The sequence below is a fragment of the Aythya ferina genome (assembly GCF_964211825.1).
Source record: "Aythya ferina genome assembly, chromosome: 3".
Classification (NCBI taxonomy): Eukaryota; Metazoa; Chordata; class Aves; order Anseriformes; family Anatidae; genus Aythya; species Aythya ferina.
The window spans coordinates 98,471,652-98,495,609 of NC_140298.1; the positions used below are offsets into that span (position 1 = coordinate 98,471,652).

At 39.7% G+C, this 23,958-nt stretch overlaps 1 protein-coding gene across 21 annotated transcripts in view; it reads right to left on the reverse strand.

The window, feature by feature from the left end:
* Positions 1-23,958, reverse strand: part of DLGAP2 (DLG associated protein 2) — a 478,278-nt gene that overhangs the window by 307,273 nt on the left and 147,047 nt on the right. The window contains exon 1 of one of the 21 annotated variants that reach the window (XM_084515995.1): positions 8,039-8,152. The exons of 19 other annotated variants lie outside the window; for them this stretch is intronic. In XM_084515995.1, the coding sequence (XP_084372121.1) occupies positions 8,039-8,096 (58 nt within the window). In that variant the 5' untranslated portion in view covers positions 8,097-8,152. Of the gene's footprint in view, positions 1-8,038; positions 8,153-23,958 lie in introns of those variants that run through there. One more of the 21 variants, XM_084515981.1, reaches the window with a different exon arrangement.

Consider the following 23,958-nt stretch of genomic DNA (forward strand, 5'->3'; position numbering starts at 1 on the left):
GGAATAAATAAATAAATAAATAGATAGATAAAAAAAAAAAAAAAAAAAAAACAAAACAAAACAAAAAAAAAAAAAAAACAACAAACAAACAAATAAATAAAAAGCGCCGCTGATGCAACAGAAATCTTAAAACCTTAGGCCATTTTTTTGTTTCCAGAGATTTCTGCCTGATAGTAGCCCTATCTTTGCTATTCAACATTGCTGTCAGAGCAGAACACTACCTTTCCTTACACCTGAGTTCAGGACAGGGTTTACATTCAGTGAAACTGCAAGCATATGAACAGATTTTTTGTAGTTAAAATTCCACAGCTCAACCTCACATTTCCATTCAGAAAGTTCCACAGAGTGACATGAGTATTTCTATTGTATCAGTTACCAATATTATCGGCCTGTTACACAGTTTCAATTATTTCCACATAACCTTGAGCATTTCCATAACATGGAAGCTGGAGACATTCCATGTCTCTACAACCACTAGGGAGAGACAGGGGTAAACATAAACAAGCTATTACCTCTGCTATCTTAAGCAAAGCATTGAAATTTACCTGGAATAAATATTGACTGTTCTCTATCTTCACCCCATTGTGTAAGTATAGGATAATCTTAAATTCTTCTTCGAAGAATAAGAAATTATTAATCTGTTACAAAGAAGAGTTTCTTATAGGCAGCAATCAAACCCTCTGACATATACACTTTCATAATCACACATCCCAGGATTATGATATAATGGCTTCAAGCCATCCACATATGTGAAGCACTATTCAGCTTTACTCTGATGAAAATGCTGGTAGCTGTTAAAATGCTCACAGAAACCATGCTGGATATTCATCTTTTGCACTATATATGCCTTGTAGAATGACCTGAAGTAGTAAGTTACAGTATCAAAAACTGTTGGCTGATTTTCATAATAGAAAGTGGAGAAAGAGGTTATTGTGGAGGAGAAAAAATGTGATTCTAAATAATCTCCCTAGTAAAACATTCATTATGAATAGGTACCAGAAGACAAAAAATCTTCACTCATTTATAGGTATTAATATTCTGTAAATAATGCACTGTGGTTGTCTTCATGCTTTCCTCTACATATCAGCCTGGATCATGATAGTGATGACTTCCTGGGTCACAAAGCACAGCTGAAGGTTTTTTGCCCTAGATCGTCAACTTCCATGCTTACTTTCACGAGATAATTGGCACTTAACCCTCTTGCATCAAGATATATTAGGGACTGAATCACAATGATATAGGCAACTGCTACTACTACTCTAGCAAAGCTACCAGGACAATCCAGGTCCTAAATTATTCTGAAATAAAGGAAAAATACTGCAGCAGCCCAAAATTACACAGTATCTGATTTGCAATCTTTCAAGTTATTTGGTTTAGAACAGCATTGAATTCAACTGAGGGACAGGGACCCATTGAACTTGTTTAGAGAGCATGTTGAAAGTGAAGGATTGATTTGACCTCTCTTTGCCGAGGCATAAAGAAGTATGCAAAGCATCAAGTTCTGATTTTTCCTCACATCTCTTTTCTATCTACTCCAGTTTGCTCTTTCTTTTTTTTTTTTTTTTTTTTTTTTAAATGAGATTATTGTTCCAGGTTTAATTGAAAGGAGAGTGCGAAGACAATAATGATAATTCTATTTCTTATATATTCCTGTGTGTAGGAACTGGGTTTACTTGGGAAGGGTTTGGTAGCAGTGGGCTGCAGGGGTGGCTCCTGAGCAGAGCCCAGCAGCTGCCCCACGTCAGATCAGAGACAGCTCCAACCAGCTCCAAGAGGGACCCGCTGCTGGCCAGAGCTGAGCCAGGGAGTGACATGGGGTGGGCCTGTGGGAGAGCAGACTGAAGAAAATGGGGGAAAAAATCTGCTGCACCACAGCTGCTGGGAGAGAAAAGTGAGAAATGTGATAGAAGCAGCCCTGGAGACTCCAAGGCAGCAGGAGGGCAGGAGGTGCTCCAGGCACGCAGCAGCAGTTCCCCTGCGGCCTGTGGAGAGGCCCCTGGTGGAGCAGGTGGATGTGGCCTGGAGGAGGCTGCGGCCCATGGAGAGCCCTCACAGGAGCAGGCCCCGGGCCGGAGCTGCAGCCCGTGGAGAGGAGCCCACGCAGGAGCAGGGGATCTGGGGAGAGCTGCTGCCCATGGGGGACGTGTGCTGGAGCAGTTTGCTCCTGGGGGATGGACCCCGTGGTACGGAGCCATGTGGGAGCAGTTCTTGAAGAGATGCTGCCTATGGGCAGCCCCCACAGTATCAGTCTGGGAAGGGCGGCATCCCATGGGAGGGACCCCACGTGGAGCAGGGGCAGAGAGTGACCGTGAAGGAGCAGTGAAGGAGTGGTGGAGATGAAGCATCAGGGACTGACCGCAGCACCCATTGCCCATTCCCCTGTGCTGCTTGGGGGGAGGAGGTAGAAGACGGTGGATGAGGGGAAGGTGGTTTTAGTTTGCTTTTAGTTCTCACTGCTCAAGTTTGTTATCAATAGACAATAAATTACACTAATCTCCCTGTGCTGAGTCTATTTTGCTTGTGATGGTAATTGGTGAGCAACATCCCTGTCCTTATCTCAACCCATGAGCTTTTTTTTTTTTTTTTTTTTTTTTTTTTCCCATCATATTTTCTCCCCTTGACCTTCTGAGGAGGGGGAGTAAGAAAGCAGCATGTTACTCCTTGGCCACTCATCAGTTTCAAACCACCATGGTTTCCTATGTAATGGAATTTTCTGCAGTTTACAAATGAGTAACTCCGTCCCTCTGTTGTACTCCTCTCATTACTATCTGGTAACAGGACAAGAAGCAATGGGCAGAAATTGAAATACAGGAAATTCCACTTAAGAAAAAACAAATTACTGTGAAGGTGGCCAAACACCAGCACAAGTTGCCCAGAGAGATTGTAGTCTCCATCCTTGGAGAGATGCAAAACCTGACTGATATGGGCAGTGTTGTGGTCAACCCGGTCAGGACCCTGCTTAGAGCAGGTGGGGTTTGACTGGATAGTTTCCAGGGATGCCTTCCCACCTCGAAGATTTCTGTGATTCTATGAAATAATTCCACTGTAAACCACCTGCTAAAAATGCACTACCAGCATAAAAGCTGAGATCACAATTGTGTTCCTGTAAGAGAACTGAACATCTACAAGCTCAGACACCTCTGACACTGGAGGTTAATATGGCATTTCTAGCCTGATAATCTGCGGCTTTACGCTACACCGAAGTTGTTGGTTTTGTTGCGTTCACAAGGGAGCTTTATGAAGAAAATGTTGCAATGAAACAAAACTTTGCCAGTCTAGGCAATTTCTTTAAATAAAGATGGTAATAATACAGTAAGCTTATATTCACTATTTTATTTTAAAGATCATTCTTAACTGATGACTCAGTCTACTTCTTTCCCTGGCTAATCCTTCTCTTACTGAATGCCACACTAGAGTGAGATAATTGGCCAGTGTTTGAAATAACCTAGTTTTGTACATATAATTCAGAGGTCACTGAATGGTCAGAAAGGTATTTCAGAACTGCTTTATTATTCCATTTGTGGAAGCATGAAATAATAGTGCATAAGCTGTTTTTCCATCAAAATATTTTCCTCCTGCTTCACTACACAGGCTACCTTTGCAGAAGCAGTCTGCCATTTCTTAAGGTCTACCTGTAGGAAGTATGGTTAGCCACAATGCAGTGGATAGAAACCATTCCAAAACTTATTTCTGTCTTTATTCCAGGGAACCAATTATGCTTCACTGCTTCAAAGCAAGAGCAGATTCCTTCTTTTATCTATATCTGGGCACAGATGTCAACACAATCAAGATGCAGAACTTCTTTCAGATCCATGTCTTCCTTGCCCTTTAGTTCAACTTACAGTGCCAGTCATTCTCCTGTTCACGTGCAACTCACAACAGCTCACAAGAGTGCTGTGTGTGATGAAGATTCCCTTTCCTTACTTCTTAAATAGCCATAAAATTCAGAACAGATGTTTGACATTAGTCTTTTAAAATCGATAGGTACGTTCCAGTGTCTGAAACACATAAAATAACAGTATGTTCCCCCAAAATCTGGAAGTCAGTTTAAATCTAAACATTTAACCCCTCTTGCATAAATGAAAGCTATTAAAACACATGTTACTTGCCAGCACGGCTTCACCAAGGGCAAATCGTGCCTGACCAATCTGGTGGCCTTCTATGATGAAGTGACTGCAGCAGTCAACAAGGGATGAGCAACCAATGTCATATACCTGGACTTCTTAAGGCCTTTGATGTGGTCCAACACTGATTGATGAGTGAGATCTGGATTTCAAGGGTGAACTATTTGGTGGATAAAGAATTGGCTGGATGGCTGCAGCCAGAGAGTTGCAATAAACAGTTCTATGTCCAGGTGGAGGCCAGTGACAAGTGGTGTCCCACAGGGGTCCGTCATGGGACCAGTGGGTCCATTTATATCCCAGAGGGATATAAATGAGGATATGTGGAGGATAGAGGATATTGTTTTTTTGGCTGGAGCACTTCAGAGGGAGAAGATGATGTTTTGCTATTCCCAGTCTATTCAGCATTTAAACTTTTCTATCTTGGGTGAAATTTTATCTGCTATGCCTTCTGCCTGGCAAGGGGAGGGACACAAATAATGGAACTAGTCTGCCAGCTTGGATGACTTTCTAAAAAGGAAAGGATTTGCCCTCAGTCTTTTTCTCTACCATCATGCATGTTTATCTATTATCTATCCCTAGTGATCTTGTTGAAACAGAGACAAACAGGCACTTGGGAATGCTTAATGCAGAAGACGGGTCACATGGAGCAAGAGGAGAAGGTAAACAGTTGGCACAACCTAGGAGGGGGGAAAGGGGCAGAATTTGGCAGAGAGAGATATTGTGCAGTAAGAAAGCCTCCAGTATTTCCAGCTACCAGCAGAACTGTTGGCAAAACTCATGTCAAAGAGTCCTTAAATTACTATCTACATTTCGCTTCCATTCAATCTGATCCAGCTGCAGCTGGGTAAGCCCTGCAGTGTACAAAGGGCAGAAACATTACTAAAACTTGCTGTGTGTAAGTCAGAGAGGTACTACCTGTTTAAAGAGGGCAGTCAGAGGATAAAGCAAGGCTCATATTGACACCTGATAGAAGAAAGAAAGCATTTGTTTGTTACTCCATTTTGCTGCTAGTTGGCTAGATTCACTCTGTTTGCACATTTGGATAAATTCTCAAATAAGCTGCTTTTCTTCCTTAAGTGCTGCCATGCATAGCTTTATTAACTCAGGCTTGGATTTCTTCATAGCACTCTACATCCTACATCCATTGTGAAGTGAAGCTGATGCAATGCAACTGGTAAATAATATATTAATACCAACACATCGACTTGTATGGGCTGCTGCTAGATTGCACTGAAAGGGTTCATTTTTATATACGGAGTTTTTAGCAACCTCAGCTCCCTTTGAGACTGTCTTTCAGCTACTTCTATTCTGTTCTATTAGCAATCAGCAAAGGTATCTGACTTTAAGAAAAATCTTTAAACAGGGAATTTTCCATGTAGAATCTCTTTTAAATGTTTTTTGTTTTCTTTTGTTCCTCTGCGAAACAGTATGAAATTAAAAGGAACCCTTTAGTCTTCAAAACCTCCACAGAAGAGGGAGAACAAGAACACATGCCAGGTACGGGGAAGAACATCATTATGATTCATTCCTTGGTTGGATAATTCTGTGTGATGATGGAGTTGTGATGAAATTTATGTATTAATTATTTAAGACTGTTTAAAATATAGGTCATGGCTTCTAAACATCGGAGGAAAATACTCTTCATTAATCTATGCGGAACAAAATAAAGACCGCTAGAGTCATCAGCTGTGCAGTCTGTCCTCAAGCCTAATTTCTACCTCGCCTCTGACTTCCGCTGAGTCACCTCAGGGCTGAAAATTGCAGAGCTGCCTTCGGATGCCACATTCCCATTCACCTTGATAAGACTTGGGTGTCCAAGGCCTTTGGGATGCCTGAGGAAATTCTGACATCAGTTTGTGACTCACATCATGGCACCCAGCCACCCTCCAGGGTCCGCAGCTGCCTCTACTGCCTGCCTCACACACAGCTCCTGTTGCTCATCCACTGCCTTCTCCTAGCCCTCCTCAATCCTACGATCACATCTGCTCCACAACTGTGGTTACCTCTTTCCCAAGTCTTTTTTCCTTTTTCTGCACTTCTTAACACCCAGACTCATGCACAATTCAGAGCAGCTCTAAAAGTGGTGTCGAGCTCTGTTCTCTGGCAGGCAGGACAAGCCCTGATTCTATTGAATCGTGTAGGAGTTTCTGGTTTAATTCACTGGCTTTAGTGTCAGCTAGAGCAGAATTAGGCCATTTGATACTAAATTCTTAGGATGTGCCTGAATAAAAATAGTACAAATGCTGTGGAATTCAAGCTCTTCATCCATAATATATTCATCTTGAAGTGCACAGCTGCCATGCATATATTTATGTAACTGCTATCCGTAGAAATATTTAAGCATTCAGTTCAACTCTAAAAAAAAAATATTTAGAAAAGTTAAGGATGGCTAAGTGGTGAGAGCAAGAAAGGGGAGATAGCCATTAGATAGGTGTGGCTTCAAAAGCAGGAAACTTTTTCATCTGAATCACTGAAATAATGTACGGAGAGGGACAAGGATGATCAGAGATACGGAATAGGGGGAAGAAATAAGGAAAGCACATCTTTTCAGCCTACAATTAGACATTTTAAGGTGGCAATGATAAGTATCTCTGTAAGAAATGTTATTCACTTTTCACAGTAAATATACTTGAGGCAATCAATAAAACCCTCAAACACCAGGCTTAAACTAAAGACAACGTGATTAAGTTAGAGACCCCATTTCCAGAAGACGTTTCTGAGACCAATATAGTAAACAGGTTAAAAAAAATAAATAAAAAATAAAAATTGGATAAATTTATGAACAACTGATGCACCAGAAGCTTTGAAACATGGCTGATCCACAGCCCAAAAAGACCTGACCCACCAGAAGCCAGATGAGGACCAGAAAGGAAGGCAGCAGCAATCTCTCTGAAACCCCTCTCCTGTGTTCGCCTTCACCATCAGCTACCAAGACCTCTGGTCTCTCCCATCACAGCAGTTGTCACATGCTTGCTCTACCCAGTTCCCAGACTCCAAAGATAAAAAATAATGCAAATAACCTGTTCTACATATGCATTAAGTGAGTACCAAAGGCTGCAGGAACATCTGTGCCTCCCCACTCTGCCCAGCTGCCTGACAGCCATGAAGAACCTCATTACACCTTCATCCACTTTTTCCAGATTTCTGTTTCCTTCCTCTCCAAACTCATCTGTGACAAAGTCTTTAGTGTCACATGGTGTTACAACACAAGCCCAGCCGTATTAATCAGCAATATTTTTATTCCGTTGCTTCTCTGGCAGGCTCCTGGCAGTATAGCAACAAATATTCCAGTAATAAATGAGCTTTTAAGTGCAACAGACTTTACTATTCCACTGCTGGCATGTGGTCTCTGATCAAACCTTAACTTATATAACCCCTGTATAGGCAGCAGACCAAGTAGCAATAACACCAACAACACTAATAAACAATATAAGGCATTGATCTGACCTTAGTTTAAGAACACAGGTCAACTCTCTTCCTAACCATACCAAAATCTATTACTTTAGAGCCTCTTTTCCGAAGCTATACCAATACACTGCTGAATTACAGTGCTGTAGGTAACTAGGAGTGTGATGCCCATTAAATCTCCATAAACAATTAACTTTCGCAGCTGAGCTCTACAACAAAACACCCTGCCTGCTGCCATGGGATGCTGATTCGCTTCATGTAGGTCATTGGTGAGGTAATAGACAGTTCTAACCAGCAACAGCAAAAACGCAGCAGAATCTCAGCACAACACATCCTGTGATAGGTCTTAATAAAAATATAGATCAAGTTTATAGCACACAAAATGAAAAAAAAAGCAATTACCTCACTTTAATGTATTTTAAATGTTTTACAGTACAACGAATTTTACTGCTAAAAATACCCCAACAAAATATACATTCAATGTAAAAAAAATGCCTTAAACTTACCTCTTAGTTTACACTGATTTAATATATTTTTTCTTCTACTTTTCAACTTTCCTTGCATCTTGGGAATATAGTGGTTTTCTCCACCCGCTTCCTTCCTCTCACCTCCTCCCCCTCCAATCTGGCCTCCTTTCCTTCCTTGGAGGTTTTTAAGCTTTAATTTGAGAGTGTAAAGCTGAAAAATATTTGATACAATTTTTTTTTTTAATTAGAGAATTGAGCTCCTCACCATGGTTGAAGCATTTCTGGGAACAGCACCAAAAAGCTTGCAGCTACTGCACTGAGTAGCCACAGCATCTCTTAAAATCATCACTCATTTATTTTTCCCAGACAACTAATGTTTCAGCATTTTACTTACAGACATGACTGCAGTTTAGGAGACTGAGGCTAGAAATGAGTCTCTTTGTTCAGTTTTGGAACATGAAAACCAGATTCCCAAATTCCAGCGTGGGCCCATCTCCAGCTGGAACGGGAGCAAGACTCACCAAGTGGGATTTGACAATGTATGAGCTGAGACTTTGAGTTAGTCACATTTTCAATGAGCTCAAAAGGGTATTTATGATTACATGCTCTAACTGGAGGAGGTGGTTGTCAGTCTGCCTGCAGTGTGCATGTCACCGCAACAGGGAAGGGGAAGTATTTTAGAGCTTGTGTGGGATTGGGCTTGCTGAATGGAGCACTTGGAAAGTCTCCTGTAATTTGGATATTGTTGGGGAAAGAAAAAAAAAAAAAAAAAAAAAAAGGTTAGATATAACGAGCTAGGGCCTCTGCAATGCACATTCACACCAAGGGGTGCTGAAGACACTGCATTTCCAGGAGGTAGTGAGCAGCAGCCTACAAGCCTACAACCTATTTTAGGCTTACACTTACTGACGATAGGTTGTGCTTTACAGCTTCAATGTATTCATTTTTTAATTCTTCATTTAATCTGGTAAGAGGTTGTTTTTGCCCAATAAAGAACTTTTTCCTGAAATTATATCAAATTCTTAGCAATGCTGAATAAATCATATTTTGCCTAAATGCTTATGGATATTTCAGTGATGCAGATTGTTTTATTCTTCCTCTCCATTCCTTATTACTTGAAGCCATTACATTTCAGTCTTTCTTCCTAAATCAGTCTCCTAAACCACTGATTTTTATTTTCTGTTGCTTGAACAACAGCAAATTGCTCCTGTTGGTATCAAATTCAGCAATTACTTGTCTGCTCTTTGACAGTATCTCCACATTCTTCCAAAGACAGTATTGCCCTTTGAGGTATTACACTGATCACAGACTGGTCCTTTGTCAACCAGAACAAAATGTTCTAGCATATTTTAGTGTGTATATTTCTCTGTACTTAATATGTATTAGCCATATAAAATCAGTTATGAACTAATTTATCCCAGACACATTAGCTTCTTTCTCTTCCTTCTCAATCTGAATATGATACACTGATAACCCCTCTCGCTCATGTTTCTAATCTCTAAGTATCTTCTATTTTCTGTTTCCTGCTGTTTACATCATCTGCTGACTTCATTAACATGCTGTTCACTTGCTTTCTTTAATACTATTAATGAATCTGTTAAATAAGGTTGAAACAGAGACCAATTGTGATGGTACTGCTTTGGACAATTGGGATGTGTCATCATCCAGGTTTTCTGCAACAAGGCCTACAAGCCCATTTCTCAAAATCATTCCTTGTAATTGCTTTCAATAAGGTACTGTTTATAGAATTGACTGTTGTTTAATCGTGGCATTACCAACAAGCTGTTTGGAAAACCTTAGCATGGAAAAGCTGACTGTTTATGTAAGTGCTCTTGGTTAAACCAAGCCTACAGCAAAGTTTGAATTGGGTTAAGAATGGGATTTAAACTGCTGTTTGCTTCAGTTCTCCTTTCTATTTAATCTCTTCACACTCACTGTTTCATACCATAGTTCACCCTTACAGATTTGAAATATTTCAATTAACTCCATGCAATTGATAAAACAATTTAACTTGCTTAGAAGCTGTACAGAAAGATACATGCTAACAAACAATATTAAATAAAGGTAATATTATTTTTTCAATAGACACAGAATATATATGAATGTACAACAGACACAAACATTTCCAAGTACATTTCCAGCGTAACTAAGGGAAGCATGAGAGGTTTCTCTCTGTTAAACAGTAAAAACAGATAAACACAGAGAAGGAAAAGACTGATTTTACCTAACAGTCACCAGTGGCCTGCAAACAGACTAACTGGGAATAAATTAGGCTAGAAATGAGAAGGTATATAACAACCATCAGGAACGTGAGGCTCCAGATAAGTCTTCCAATACATGTAGTCAAGGCAACGAAACTAATGTCTTTAATACAAAGCTGGATTGGTTCAGAGAAGGAATTGTCGAGTGGTTGCTCGAAACAGCAGCATTCCCAGCCCCGATCTCACAAATGCCTGTCCCTGTCTTCCCATCAGCTCCACAAGCACAGCAGTAAATAACAACAAATCTTGAAACCAAACTTGCTCTGAAATTACTGATTGTTCGCAAGTACCTTGTCTTCATACTGAAAGTCTGAAATTAATACTGCACATCTTTGATGCACCTAAATTGCCTGAAATCTAAAATAGGACAATAAAATCATTATTCTTCATACTAGGTAGAAGGTAGCAGCTAAAATTTTAAGTGCCAGAATTCTGGCACCTCAAACATTAATTATCAGTGACTACACAAAGAGAAAAGCTTCACAAGCAAGGGCACTCCTGAAGACAATGGACCTTTGTATTGGCCAAGGTCTTTGCTGAAAACCTCAAGTTCCCTTCTCCTGCCTGTCACAGAGCAGCTGTGTTGAGGTCTGCTGCCTCCCCAGGTGTATCAACACACACCTGGGAAATAGGAAACAATCCAGACCACAAGAACACACCCTTGCTGTTTGCTCTCTATTCAGCCCCAGAAAGCATGGAAGTTTCTCATGGGTCAGAAAAGATGGGAAGTATTTGAATCCAGGTCCCTGGATCTATTTTGGATGTGTTGGAGTGTCAGAGCTGATAGCAGAAGGACAACTGGGCATTTTTGTTCTTTAGACATTTTGGGTATATAGGTCATTTCATCCTGAGGTTTTCATTTCAGAAAAAAAAAAATAAAAATAAAAATCAGCAGATCCCTTTTTATACATTGAGCACTGGTTTCAATTAAAGAGTATCAAAAGGTTTGCTCATGGATATGTATGCGATTTCATGGACTGAAGAGTTCTTGGTCCTGCTTGGAGCATTCTCCTCTCAGTTTTTAAATCTTATTGGTAGGAGAGGGGCCATCAGCGAAAAGACCTATTTAACCTTTATAGTGTATTATTTACACAGACTACTCAAAGAAAACTAACAGGGCTGTTACTCTAGGTATGATCTCTTTATATGGTTGAATAGTTCTTAGCCTCTTGAAAATACACGATTCATTGTTTTCGATCAGCCTATGATCATAATGATACAAAGAAAAATCACAGTAATTATAGAGCAGTCTTCATAAGAGCTATATTTAATAAGCTATGTTCATCTCTGTTCCAACTCCACTAGCTTCTGTCAAAAGCAAGGATATATTTAACTGTTATGTGCTAGCTTGCATAGCTACAATAATTATTCTTGAGAAAGCAGTAATGCTCTTTGGTCCATTTAGAGGTTAAACCGTGCTCTCTGTGTATGTTAACAAAAATACTGAATAGTTAAAATGAATCAAGAATGCAATAAATGTTCACAGAGTTCAAATAAACCATTCTTTCTGAAATGTCATATAAAAAAGGCTAGATTTTATTTTTCGCTTTTCAGTTTGGCAACAAAAAGCGTAACAAAAGGTAAGCACTTATATATGTGCATGCATGTACATATACATGTATCTATGTGTGTATACGTTCTAGGCTGCTTGCTCCTGCAGCCCAGAAAGCCAAACATATCCTGGGCTGAATCAGAAGCAGCATGGCCAGCAGGTCGAGGGGGGAGATTATCCCCCTCTACCCTGTGTACCCCACCTGGAGTACTGCGTTCAGCTCTGGGGCCCACAGTGCAAGGAGGAGATGGAAGTATCAGAACAAGTCCAGAGGAGGACAACAAAGATGATCAATAGGCTGTAGCACTTCTCCTATGAAGCCAGACTAAGGGAGTTGGGGTTGTTCAGCCTGGAGAAGAGAAGGCTCCAGGGAGACCTTATAGCAGCCTTCCGGTACCTAAAAGGGACCTACAGGAAAGCTGGGGAGGGACTCTTTGTTGAGGATGGAGTGATGATAGGACAAGGGGGAATGGCTTTAAAATAAAAGGGGTTAGGTTTAGATTAGATGTTAAGAGGAAAGTCTTCATTCAGAGGGTGGTGAGGCACTAGCACACGTTGCCCAGAGAAGCTGTGGATGCCCCATCCCTGGAGGTGTTCAAGGCCAGGCTGGATGGGGCAGAGTCTAGTGGGAGGTGTTCCTGCCCATAGCAGGTGGAATGGAACCAGGTGATCTTTAAGGTCCCTTCCAACCCAAACCTGCAATTCTATGATTCTATGAAATACATATATAAATATATTAGCTAGAAATACCAACCATTAGCATACCATCAAAGCTCTTTGTTTTTCATTGGATTACTGATTACTGTAGCATTTAAGAACTAGATTCAACATCAGTAATCCATTAGAAGTTGCAAAAAATGGAAGAAAAAAATACAGTCTTTGTCTAGAAGAGAATACAATCAAAGTATGAGACAGCAGGAGGAGACAGACAGCTGTGTAGCACAAAGAAAAAATGAGAAAGTTTCTCTGAATACATCACAGCACATGAATACATAAGCTGAGATTAGACATGTTCTGTTGCCATCATCAGGTAGTTTGTGTAAACATATATCAGTTATGAGGCCTCTGCAAATGCTATTTTGAAATGTTTCTGGAAATTCATTTCAATATAATGTGACCCAATAACAAAAACCTCATGGCAGCAACAAAGTCAGGTGCTATTTTACCTGTTAAATTTAACTGGGGGAAAAAAATCAGACTACACTGCAGTAAGAAGAGGCTGGTTAGTGACTTCAAACTGCTCACTAACATACATCTTCCAGTCTGGCGGCATTTCAGTCTCACTGATTCTTCATAATTAAAAATACCATTTACTTCATAATGTATTTTTAATAAGAAACAGTGTAATTTATTTTGTGGTGCTTTTTTTTTTTTTTTTTTTTTCTCCCTTGTGCTCCTTGCAAACCTATTGTGTTCGGCCACACACATGTTTACTGGTCACTGTCCTGAAGAGAAGCCATGTGCACACCTGGGAGGAAGAACACAGCTTGGAGAATTAAATGTAAAGAATCATCATGTGATAATTCAAAATTAGGGTTGATATGGATATAGGGGGAAAATTCACATAGAAGTTATGAGAGTTCATTGGGGTTAAACAAAAACTCATGTAATAATATTTAAGGCCATGCCAGAACTCCACACTTGTTGTTAAAAAGCATGGAGTATCCCAACATCTTCCCATCTAGTCTACTGCATACAAGATATCCATCTTCCCACCCTGATATCCAATACAGCTCAGAATTACAGTCTTATTAGCCCCAAAATAACATGTGCTATTCTCTGAGACAAAACTTTGAAAGCATACATTGAGTTTACAGGCAGGCTCACTCACAGGCTTCATACGTGTACGTGCATGTATTTGTGAGTGTATGAGACAAGAGCACTGAATCTATTGATTAATTTCTCATTAAAAGGGACGAGAGTGAAGCATTGGGAAAATTCTGAAGCAACCTTGTATTGTGATATGCAGAAGAATGCGAGCTGCAGTTCATTGGTGTCTCCATAGAAACAAGACATATTGGAGGGTGTAAGACATTGTCAAAGGACTAAAAAAATTCAGCTTCAGCAGAAAACAGAAAAGCACCTAAGGGATTTTTTTTTTTTTTAACTGGGAAAACAAAATTAATTATTCATTTCCCATATATGAAACATCCGTTTTCTTCGATGAGTTACTTAATATACATCAGGATAAACTTATGGACTGGCTAATCCTATGATTTTCTAATCCATAAAATCTGTAGCAAATGCATGGTTACACTTCTAAGTATAACACCAAAAAGGAATATAAGTAGGCTCTCAATGAATAATTGAAAGCTGTATTCAGTGTGCTGTTAATTCTCAGTACCATTTTCACACTTGCTATGCATTGCTCTGAATATCGGCCCATCTGCAGGACCCTGTCATGGTCTCTGCAAAAAGTGTCCCCAGAAAGATGAAAGGCAGTGGGGAGACATTACCTCAATATGATGCTAAGCTCCAAACCTACTCAGCATTCCTCCTACTTCCAGGCTCACAGCATGCAGCTGCAGTGACTATTTTTAAGATATCAACCCCCCCCCACACACACACACAGGATGGGTTAAAAAAGGCTCATCTCCTTATGCCAGACCTGAAGCTATGGTTTTTCATATGTGACCAAGAGACCTGAGCCAGCTGGTAGCTTCACAAGCCGGGCTGCTTTTCCCTGATTTTCTGCCCAGGCCTGGCTGCGGCAGCCTCCGGAACAATCTGCCAGCTGAACTGGCCACACCACCCTCGGCCTCCTCTCCTAAAGATGTTTGTCACCCATGGAGCTGGAGACAACTCTACCTCTGTTACTGCTGAAACTGAAACACCAGAGAAATCAGCTAGCAGTTACCCATCAGGTTGCCCCTGCCCCATTTCCACAGAGGAGCAGGAAGGCTGTCAGGCTGCCTCCATCACCCTAGGCCACAGTTGAAGCATCTTCACTCTACTCGTGCTGCATAATCCAACTGAATTGAACAACAGCCATTAACTTTGGACTGGAGGTTGCAGCATGTTTAGGAGCCTTGCTGAGGGTTGCATTGAGAGAGGGCATGTCAGACACCAAAAGAGAAAAGGTCCTCCTGAATAATCAGGCCTTGTTCCTGGTGGTACTGCGTGGCACCATGCCATGGCGATGTCCTACCCTCCCACGACAACTAGCTACTTCAAGGGAGCTTAGTCACAAAGACGAGGATTAAGGAACTGGATGAAACACATGAAATTTCCCATCTGCAAATGAGAATTAAGGACTCTAAAATGATGTATCAGTCAGTGGAAAGAAAAAAAAAAAAAAAAAGGTTTAAGCTGAAAAGAGTTATTTTGGGGTACTTTGGTGTGCATGTCACATAGCCAAGTTCTGTACACAGCACCCATGTTAGCAGAAATATTCAAAGAACAAAGTGGAGAGTAAGTATTATTATTATTATTATTATTTTTTTTTTTTTAATCAGTTCTGGCTTTCGTCACAAATATCCAGGCATTAATGCTCTGTCACAGGATGCAGAGTAATTCTCTAGCCCTCTACAAACTTGCATCAGGATGCACTCAAGAACAGACACATGGCTGTAATTAATAAACCATGGCATATTCCACTAAATTCAATACACAAAAATGGGACTCTGGCTCATGTGTGTCCAGCTGTGCATTTCAACATTTGTGAAAAGTCAAAAATTCTTGCTAATATATGACCGAGAAGTGTGAAGGGAAAGGCACGCACTTACACTACCAGAATATGTACATGTTCTCCGATCCATGCACTAGAGCTGAAAGCACTTTACTTGCTTACAGTCACTTGTCTTTCTTTGACAGGATCACAAGCACATAGCTGCCTGCATAGGGTCATTTTCCAGCTAAATATCCCTGAAAAAGTGAAAATTGATAAGTACACATGCAAAAGGAAAATATTTTAAAAGATCTGGAAGATTAACATCACCTATATTTTCTAAGGAGGATAAAAAATACAAATTACTGGGATTTATTTCTGCTCTTATAAGGACCAATATAAAGGCCTTGCCAGTGTTTTTTGAGGCTTCTTATAATCACTGATTGTCAATATATCTTCCTATGCCTTTGTTTGTATGTGCCATTCTTCCCCAAATAATCTGTCTTACTGATGTCAGGGCCATTTCTCATGGAAGTAAAACTTACAGAAGGAATAAGAGATATCACCAAAACCATGTTGTTCTGAAGGACTCAGTGCTAGGCTGCACCTTTAAGGAAACTCTTAAACTTTTTTTTTTTTTTTCTTCATATAAAGAAACAGGCAAAAGAGCTGTGTGATCTCTAATATTCTAGCTTTACATCCTTCACAGTGGTCACAGCTTTATCCTTCTGTCTTACTCTTAGGCACTGATGTAAAATGAGGAAAGGATATACTAACAGGAAATTTATTTTCTCTTTCTTGTACCTCCTACCCATTTTCCAAACAAGTCAATTAAAAAGGGAAATGATTAACACTGTCACTATACATATTACTTACTATTAAAAGTCAGATCAAAGGGACACTAAGAAATGGCACTCAGAAAGGAAAAGTTATGGTGCCATAACACCTGGTACAGTCGCTGATGTCTATATCATGACCATGTATTACTGCAATTCCAGATTAAATTAGATGAAATTGTGATGACATAGCTCATGAGAAAATTAGCAATAGCCTAACCAATAAAGTCTTTATTATCTGTGAAGTACACTTGACACTTATTTTTCCTAAGTATATTTCCTAGTAGCCTATCCAAACCATCTGAATAAATGCTGTATCCATCACAGTTTATAGCTGCTTTCTTCGATATTGGAGATTTATCACATCAAAAGTACATATCTGCGCTGTGCACTGATGCAACTGAAGCATGATTCTGACATTAGCAGTATACGTTGTGTTCCCAGTAATGACTCAATTTGTTTAGTCCCATCATGCTTACGTGCATGTATGAAGACAACTTGCACACTGGAGAAACAAGAAAGAATCATCCCATACACTCTCACTCTCACTAGTTCAGCCAAGAGGCAAATCTATCCCCAAACCTAAATGTTTTGATTTTATATAGCAAACATCAGTGACCCTAATGAGCTGTTTGCTCCCAAGACTATATTAGAGACAATGCTGAGGGAACACAGCTGAATTTTCCTACTCTCAGTTCTAGGAACAATGAGATCAAAGATATGTGCCAGATCCTCTGTGGTCAGATTCCAGATGCACACAGATCCAAATTTTCCAGAGATCCCAATTATCTGAGTAGCCAAAGCTGTCTGAGTCAGCACAGGATATATGAAGTCGTAGCACAGTTACCGGAGGAAAAATATTGACCACATTGGCTGTCATAGAATTTGGACACACACAGCTATCAGAGGTGGAAAGAAAATTGTGAATAAATTTTATGAAAGATTGTAGACTAAGTGCACTGTGTCCATCATTTAGGTCAGTGGTTACGGCTGTAGCATAAGACTGCTAAATAATGGGTTTAATTCCATTGTTTGCCAAGGGCTTCTTAAGAGATATGAGGGAAGTTAACAGAGCCTTCATTTAATACTTTAAAAAGGGATAATAATCTTTCTCCACTTCACACGTGCTCAGATGAAGACTGAGGCAGGCTGTTGTAGTATGAAACAGGCTCACATTAGTTTTTATATATATACACACATATATACACACACACACAGACATACATAGGTATGCATATACCCAGTAATGGACCAATGTCAAGGACCACATATAGTAAGTTTGGATAAATGACCCAATTTCATGTGCTTTTCCAAAAATTTGAAAGCAGCAAATCTTATTTAGAAGGGGAGATGATTTTGTAAATATAAACATCTTCACAATATGCTTCTTAAATTCATTGGGGACAGCACAGTGCAATATTCTTCCTTTAGGTATTTTACCTCTTTGGCATATAACATATTGATTGTGAGCATATATAAGTGGGTTCATTTGTGCTTTTGCATTTTGTATTTTTTATGCAAGCTTCTTTGAACAACTTTACTACTTCCCTTAATTAAAATAAAATAAAGCAGAAAGGGGACACATTAATTTTCCTGCCAGAGTTGCATTTAGCCCTAAGCACTCTGAACAAGGCACAGCAATGCACAATATGTTGCATAGTAATTCTGCCTGAGTAAAGCTCCTGATATTGAAGAATAACCATACATCCAAGAGACAGTCAGCCTCAGACACAGACAGATTGACACAGCATGGTGCAACTTTTTTTGTCCAGAATCTGGAAGTGCCTGCTTGTGAAACTTTGGCAAGAGTAAGTCTGCACCATGTGCATCTCCTTGTAAGTTTAATTGTCTGTATATAAGCTATTAGTCTACCTTCAGGAGTTACTTTTCTTAACTTTCTCCTCCTTCTTTTGCAGCATTCTGGCTAAATGAAGATGACTATATCAGAGAAATTAAAGCCAATCAAAGGTAACTTGAGGCTTTTGAGCAAGCCTGAAGCCAGAGCCAATGAGTAAGATAAAAACAATTTTGGCTCCAAACTAGTACTGCTATGTCACAGGCTGAATTGTCAAAGGCAGAGGTTGTCAACAATTTCCTTTGGTGTGGACCACAGCTTTTCAAAGCTAACATGCTCATCTTCTGACATCATTGCACCATAGTGCAGACCTCATTCTCTTGTGTTCCCCATTATTCTATCTTCCTTGTAATAAATACTGGAGTTATGATTGATGAAAGATTTATCTATCTATGTATATATATCACAGAATCACAGAACCATCTAGGTTGGAAGAGACCTCCAAGATCACTGAGTCCAACCTCTGACTTAACACTAACAAGTCCTCCACTAAACCATATCACTAAGCTGTACATCTAACCACCTTTTAAAGATCTCCAGGGATGGTGACCCCACCACTTCCCTGGGCAGCCCATTCCAATGCCTAACAACCCTTTTGGTAAAGAAGTTCTCTCTCTCTCTCTATGTATATATATATATATATATATAAATGCATCTAATAAAAAGTTGCAGTAAGAAACAGTGTGGTCAATCCTGCTGCAACTGCACAACAAATCTGCAGCAAAATCAGAGATTTCTTAGAATTTGTACACTGATTACTTATCCAGTAACAATAATCAAAAGAATGCTATATAGACAAGTCAGGACACCTACAAAGAAAAGCCATTTACTGAAAATAGGCACAATAAATTTCACATCTCCACCTTGCGTTTCAGAACCACGGTACAATGAATCACCACATTTAACTGGTTCTTTGGGTGGTGTATCTATCTCTCTGCTAAATAGGATCTACTGTTTGTGGGCTGAGGTTAGGACACAGGGCCACATGCACTGCCCTGACTTGTACAGTACTGGATGCATGCTGTATTGCCTCGCAGGGTCTGGGTCATGCTGGAGATGAAAAAAACAACAGTACAACATGAATCTCATTGCTTCTTTAGATATATTTTTCCTCATATTGAAAAGTTTTTAAAATAGTTGATCCGTGCTATCAAACTTTAGTTTGTTTTTTGTTTTTGTTTTTGTTTTTTTAATTTTGTTTTGTTTTGATTTTGGTAAAAAGTACAGGGGAATAATACCTAAAAGAACATCTTTATGAACTGAAACACTATGAAATCTATCAAAATAGTTATGCAATATTTCACTTCACTAAAAAAATGGGCTTCCTCACCTGGAAATTTTCTGTGACACTTTTAAAAACCCATGCAACAAAATCTCCAAAGACATCAGAATAAAACAGATTAAGTTTTAAAGAAATTCGGGACAACTTTGAAATTTCAGATCAGGGTTCATTTTTCATCCAGGTCTGTCCTACACTGTTTCTCTCTCATGAGAAAAAGGCAGGATGCAACTGCAGAAAAAGCTTATAATACTGAATTTTCTATTTAGTTTGCCTACACATCATTACCTACACATCACTTGTATTACCTAAGACTCTTTAAACTGTTGCTCTGTACTGTGAAAATCACATATATTAAGAACTTTATATTTTAAACATTTCTGAAAAAAGCACTGTACTGGGTGTAGGTGGCAAGGTGCTGGCAGTGGGAGGCTGCAGGGGTGGCCTCTGTGAGAACGAACTGCGAGCTCCAGAACAGCCCCACTGCAGGACACAGCTGAGCCCATCAGCCAAGCTGATGGCACATCTAGGAAAAGGTATTTAAGAAGGGACCAAAAATGCTGCATGGGCAATGAGGAATGGGAGTGTGAGAAACAGCCCTGTGAACATCAAGGTCAGAGGAGAAGGAAGGGGAAGATGTGCTCCAAGCTCCTAGGCAGAGATTCCCCTTCAGCCTGTAGAGAGATGATGTAAAGCAGCTATTTCCCTCATGCTTTGGTGGATGTGCCCTGAAGGAAGCTGCAGCCCATGGAGAGCCCAGGCTGGAGCAGGTTTATCCCAAAAGACCGCACGCAGCCTGAGGGAAGGATCCACGCTGGAGCAGGGGAGAAATGTGAGGAGGAAGGAGAAGCAGAGAGGAGCCATCATGGACCCACCACAGTCTTTACTCTCCTCCTCCCATGCACTGCTTGGGTGGGAATGAAGGAGCAAAGTTGGACCTGGGAAGAAGGAGACTCTGGGGAGAAGGTTTTCTTTAATTTGTCCCCATTTCTCTCTATCCAAAGCTATTTGTAATCTGCAACAAATTAAATTAGTTTTCCCTGAGTCGAGGCTGTTTTGCCCATGATGGTGAGTGATCTCCCTACCTTGAGCTCAACCCACAAGCTCTTCCATCTTATTTTCTGCCCCATTCTGTTGAGGTGGGGGAGTGGGAGAGTGGCTGGGTGGGCGGCTGGCAGCTGGTCCAGGTCAGCCCACCACAAGCACTGAAGGCAGAAATATACACTGTTCTAGCAATTATGTGCTGCATCACATCAGATACTTTGTTAATTAAATGAAAAGCACTGTTTTAAGTCATCAATACAAACATACTTTAGAATTGTAGAGGCTTGTAATTATAGCTCAGGATTACAGAAGAGGTTAACAGATAAATGTTTATCTATCTTTTTACAACAACAATATTTCATAAAATTGTTAAATAACTCGGTGGAAAATGCACTGCTTCTGGTTGCTTTCTCCAGACTGAGCACTCTGGAAGTCTTCTGCTGTTGGAGGTTATCTGGCAAATTTGGATAGCAGTGTAGGGACAGGGATGCCAACACTCTGCCTAGACAACTGATCTTGGCATTGGAAGGGGCACATTTAACCCCTGCAGTACAACAGAGGCAAGTGAAAGAAAGATACCATGAGCAGAGTAGCTGGGGAATGGACCATTTTCTGGGGATAAGCAATCAAGTCCAAGCTAATGCAAAGGGAAATCAAATCAACTCCCCAGACTAAGCTTTAGTTACAGTGATGTAAACTGGAATAATTTAAACTAATGCTGTTGTGATTCAAAAGATAATCTGCTTCATAAGATGCTAAATCACTAACCCCTCCACCAAAATGGATCACAGGTTTCACAAGATTTAAAAGCATGTTCTTATTAATGTTCATGAATCAACGTTGTCTTGCTGAAAATAAGGATATTTCAGCTCTCAATTCAGATTTATGCTTACTTCTTGAGCAAAAGGCTTACTTTTTCCCTCTCTAAACAGCATATGCTACTTCTTTCTTATTACCACGATACATCTGTCCAACATCTTTTATTCTTGCACTATGCTAAGCTATGTTGTTTTGTTGTTGTTGTTCATTTTTTGTTTTGTTTTGTTTTGTTTTGTTTTGTTTTGTTTGTTTGTTTTTGTGTTTTTTTATTTGTTTGTTTGTTTTTTCATTTAATGTTGCTACTGTGCTTACCAGTGCATCACCATTTTTGTTTTATTCTTGGTTTAGTAGAGAGAAAAGAAAACTATACAAAAGTCTCCAGAAAACCTCTCCAGCTGATGCACAACTGTTGCAATTCTGATTTGCCCAGGTCACTTTTGATGCCTCCATAAATAAAGTGCACGAGGAAAACCAAGTGAGTTTTAAAGCTTTCCATCAGCATCTTTATTACTATAATGTCTAACCTTTTTTGAATATATGAAAAGCAGCTAACAGATTCCCACATTTACTCATTTACTTCCTCATTTACTCCCTAACCCCATTAATATGATTGCTAAGAGATTTTTTTTCATAAGTCAGTCAAGGCCAATGTCATAGCTTAAGATGGCAATGTGTTGAGCAGAAAGAAGCAAGATCGTATCTTCTAGGTGGATGTCAGGGTACTCTTACATCAGATTTTGCCTAACACCCCAGTGATTTTATGGAGTGGGTCTATAAGCTTTTGCTAAAGAGTAAGCAAAGATCACAATAAAATCGTTCTGAAAACAATCTATAGAATACTCAGTCAGGTACCTGGATCAGACTACCAATTTTGTAGGTTTAGAGGAACTTCAGTAGATCCTCAGATCCCTTTACATACACTGATTTTATTCCTCTCAGATTCTATACAACTTCTCCCTAAGAGTGTCCTTCATTTGAGGAGAACAGCTGCTAGCAAGGTAATCACAGTGTCCCCTTCTGTGTCTGAAACAGTCACTAGGAATCCTGCTCTCAATTATTTTTCTGTTCATGACACATCACAGCTGCATGAAAAAGACCACTTAAATTTAAGCATGAAAACATTAATTTAAAACGTTTTGTTTGGAGCAATCTCTGTGAGCCAATATCCAATACTGTTTTGATCTGTTCACAGATTTCAATGTCTCTGAAAAAATTCCGAGCACGTCAGCTTTGCCTGAATTCCCTTGGAGCAGGGGCACAGGTGCCATACCCACATCTCTGGGAGCTATGCGGTCCCCCAGCCTGCAATTCCATGGAAATCTCATCTTTTCAAAACCAATTGACTACCCCAAATCAGATTCTTAATGGCAAACTACCTGGAAATTCAAGTGCAGCCTCTTTTATTTTCAAAGAAATCCATTTGAAGGCAGACAGTTAAATTTACTTGTTATGACCATTTCACATGAGTGAAAATTCTAGAAAGCAAAAAAATTTCACCCTTGGGGAATAGTGGGAAAAAAAAAATGTTTATATTGTATTCTGAAAACTGGTAGTGAAAAAAAAAAAAAAAAAAAAAAAAAAAGATATTGGTTGATCTCATGATAACTAGCTGCTAATAGTATTTGGAACTGAAATCAATAAAATAGGAATTGTGCCATTAAATTAACATTATGGCAATACTCTTGAATCATAATGTCAGATATCTGGGGTGAATTCCAGGGCCGAATGCTACTTATGCATATCAGCTTTCCTCTTTCATTCTCATGCCCAGTGCAGGAGGACACACATGGTGCCTTTGGGGCTATCTGCTTTTCTCGATGTTTCAACATTAAGATACAAATACATGCAGAATGTATTGAAAAGTTGCATTTAGAAGAACTTCTTTACAATAGTCTTCAACCTACTCAGACCAGTGGCACCATGTCCCATATATTTTCAATTTCCAAACCTTTACTTTTGGAAGCTAATGCAAACCTAGATTATATATTAGGTCTTTAAGCCTGTCCTTGCTTGACTACTCCTAAATCTAAAGAATTGCAAAAATATGGTTGAAGAAGAGGTTGAAAAGTGAGCACAGTAGCGGCCAGGCTCCCTTGGTGTCTTCACTAATTTTCACATGCCAAGTCTCTTTCGCTGGACTTCTTCAACCAGACTTCCAGCAAACTGACAGGAGCAAATCAATGGAAAAGCATGCCCTTCTGTGAGGATAATTTCCCCTTCCTCAGCATAGACAGAAACATTTATGGACACCATCAGATGCAATTTCTATCAATTTATGTCGGCAGCACTTCCCAAATATATCAAGTGGCCAACTCCTGTGCATTTATCTCAAAGAAGACAGCCTTCTGCTACCTGGTGAAGAATTACCATCCCTACTTCACAGAGGATTGACTTGCAAAGAAACTGCATGGCTTGTTACCAATCAAAAATGTTTTTTTCAGCACAGTCATATCTCCAAACTCCACTAAGTTGCCTGACAAGCTCCTTCTGCTTTTCTTTAATCAGCCATAATGTATACATCCCAGACTTTTTTTTCACCAAATATCCAAGTATTAATTCATTGTTTCATCTGCTATTAATGTCACAAGCAATTAAGTGAAAGAAAAATACCTGAATGAGAGAGATTAACCTGGTAAAGACCTAATATGACTATTTTGTTATTTTTCTGAAAAAAATCATGTATTGGTTTCCCAGGGCCTCAACTTG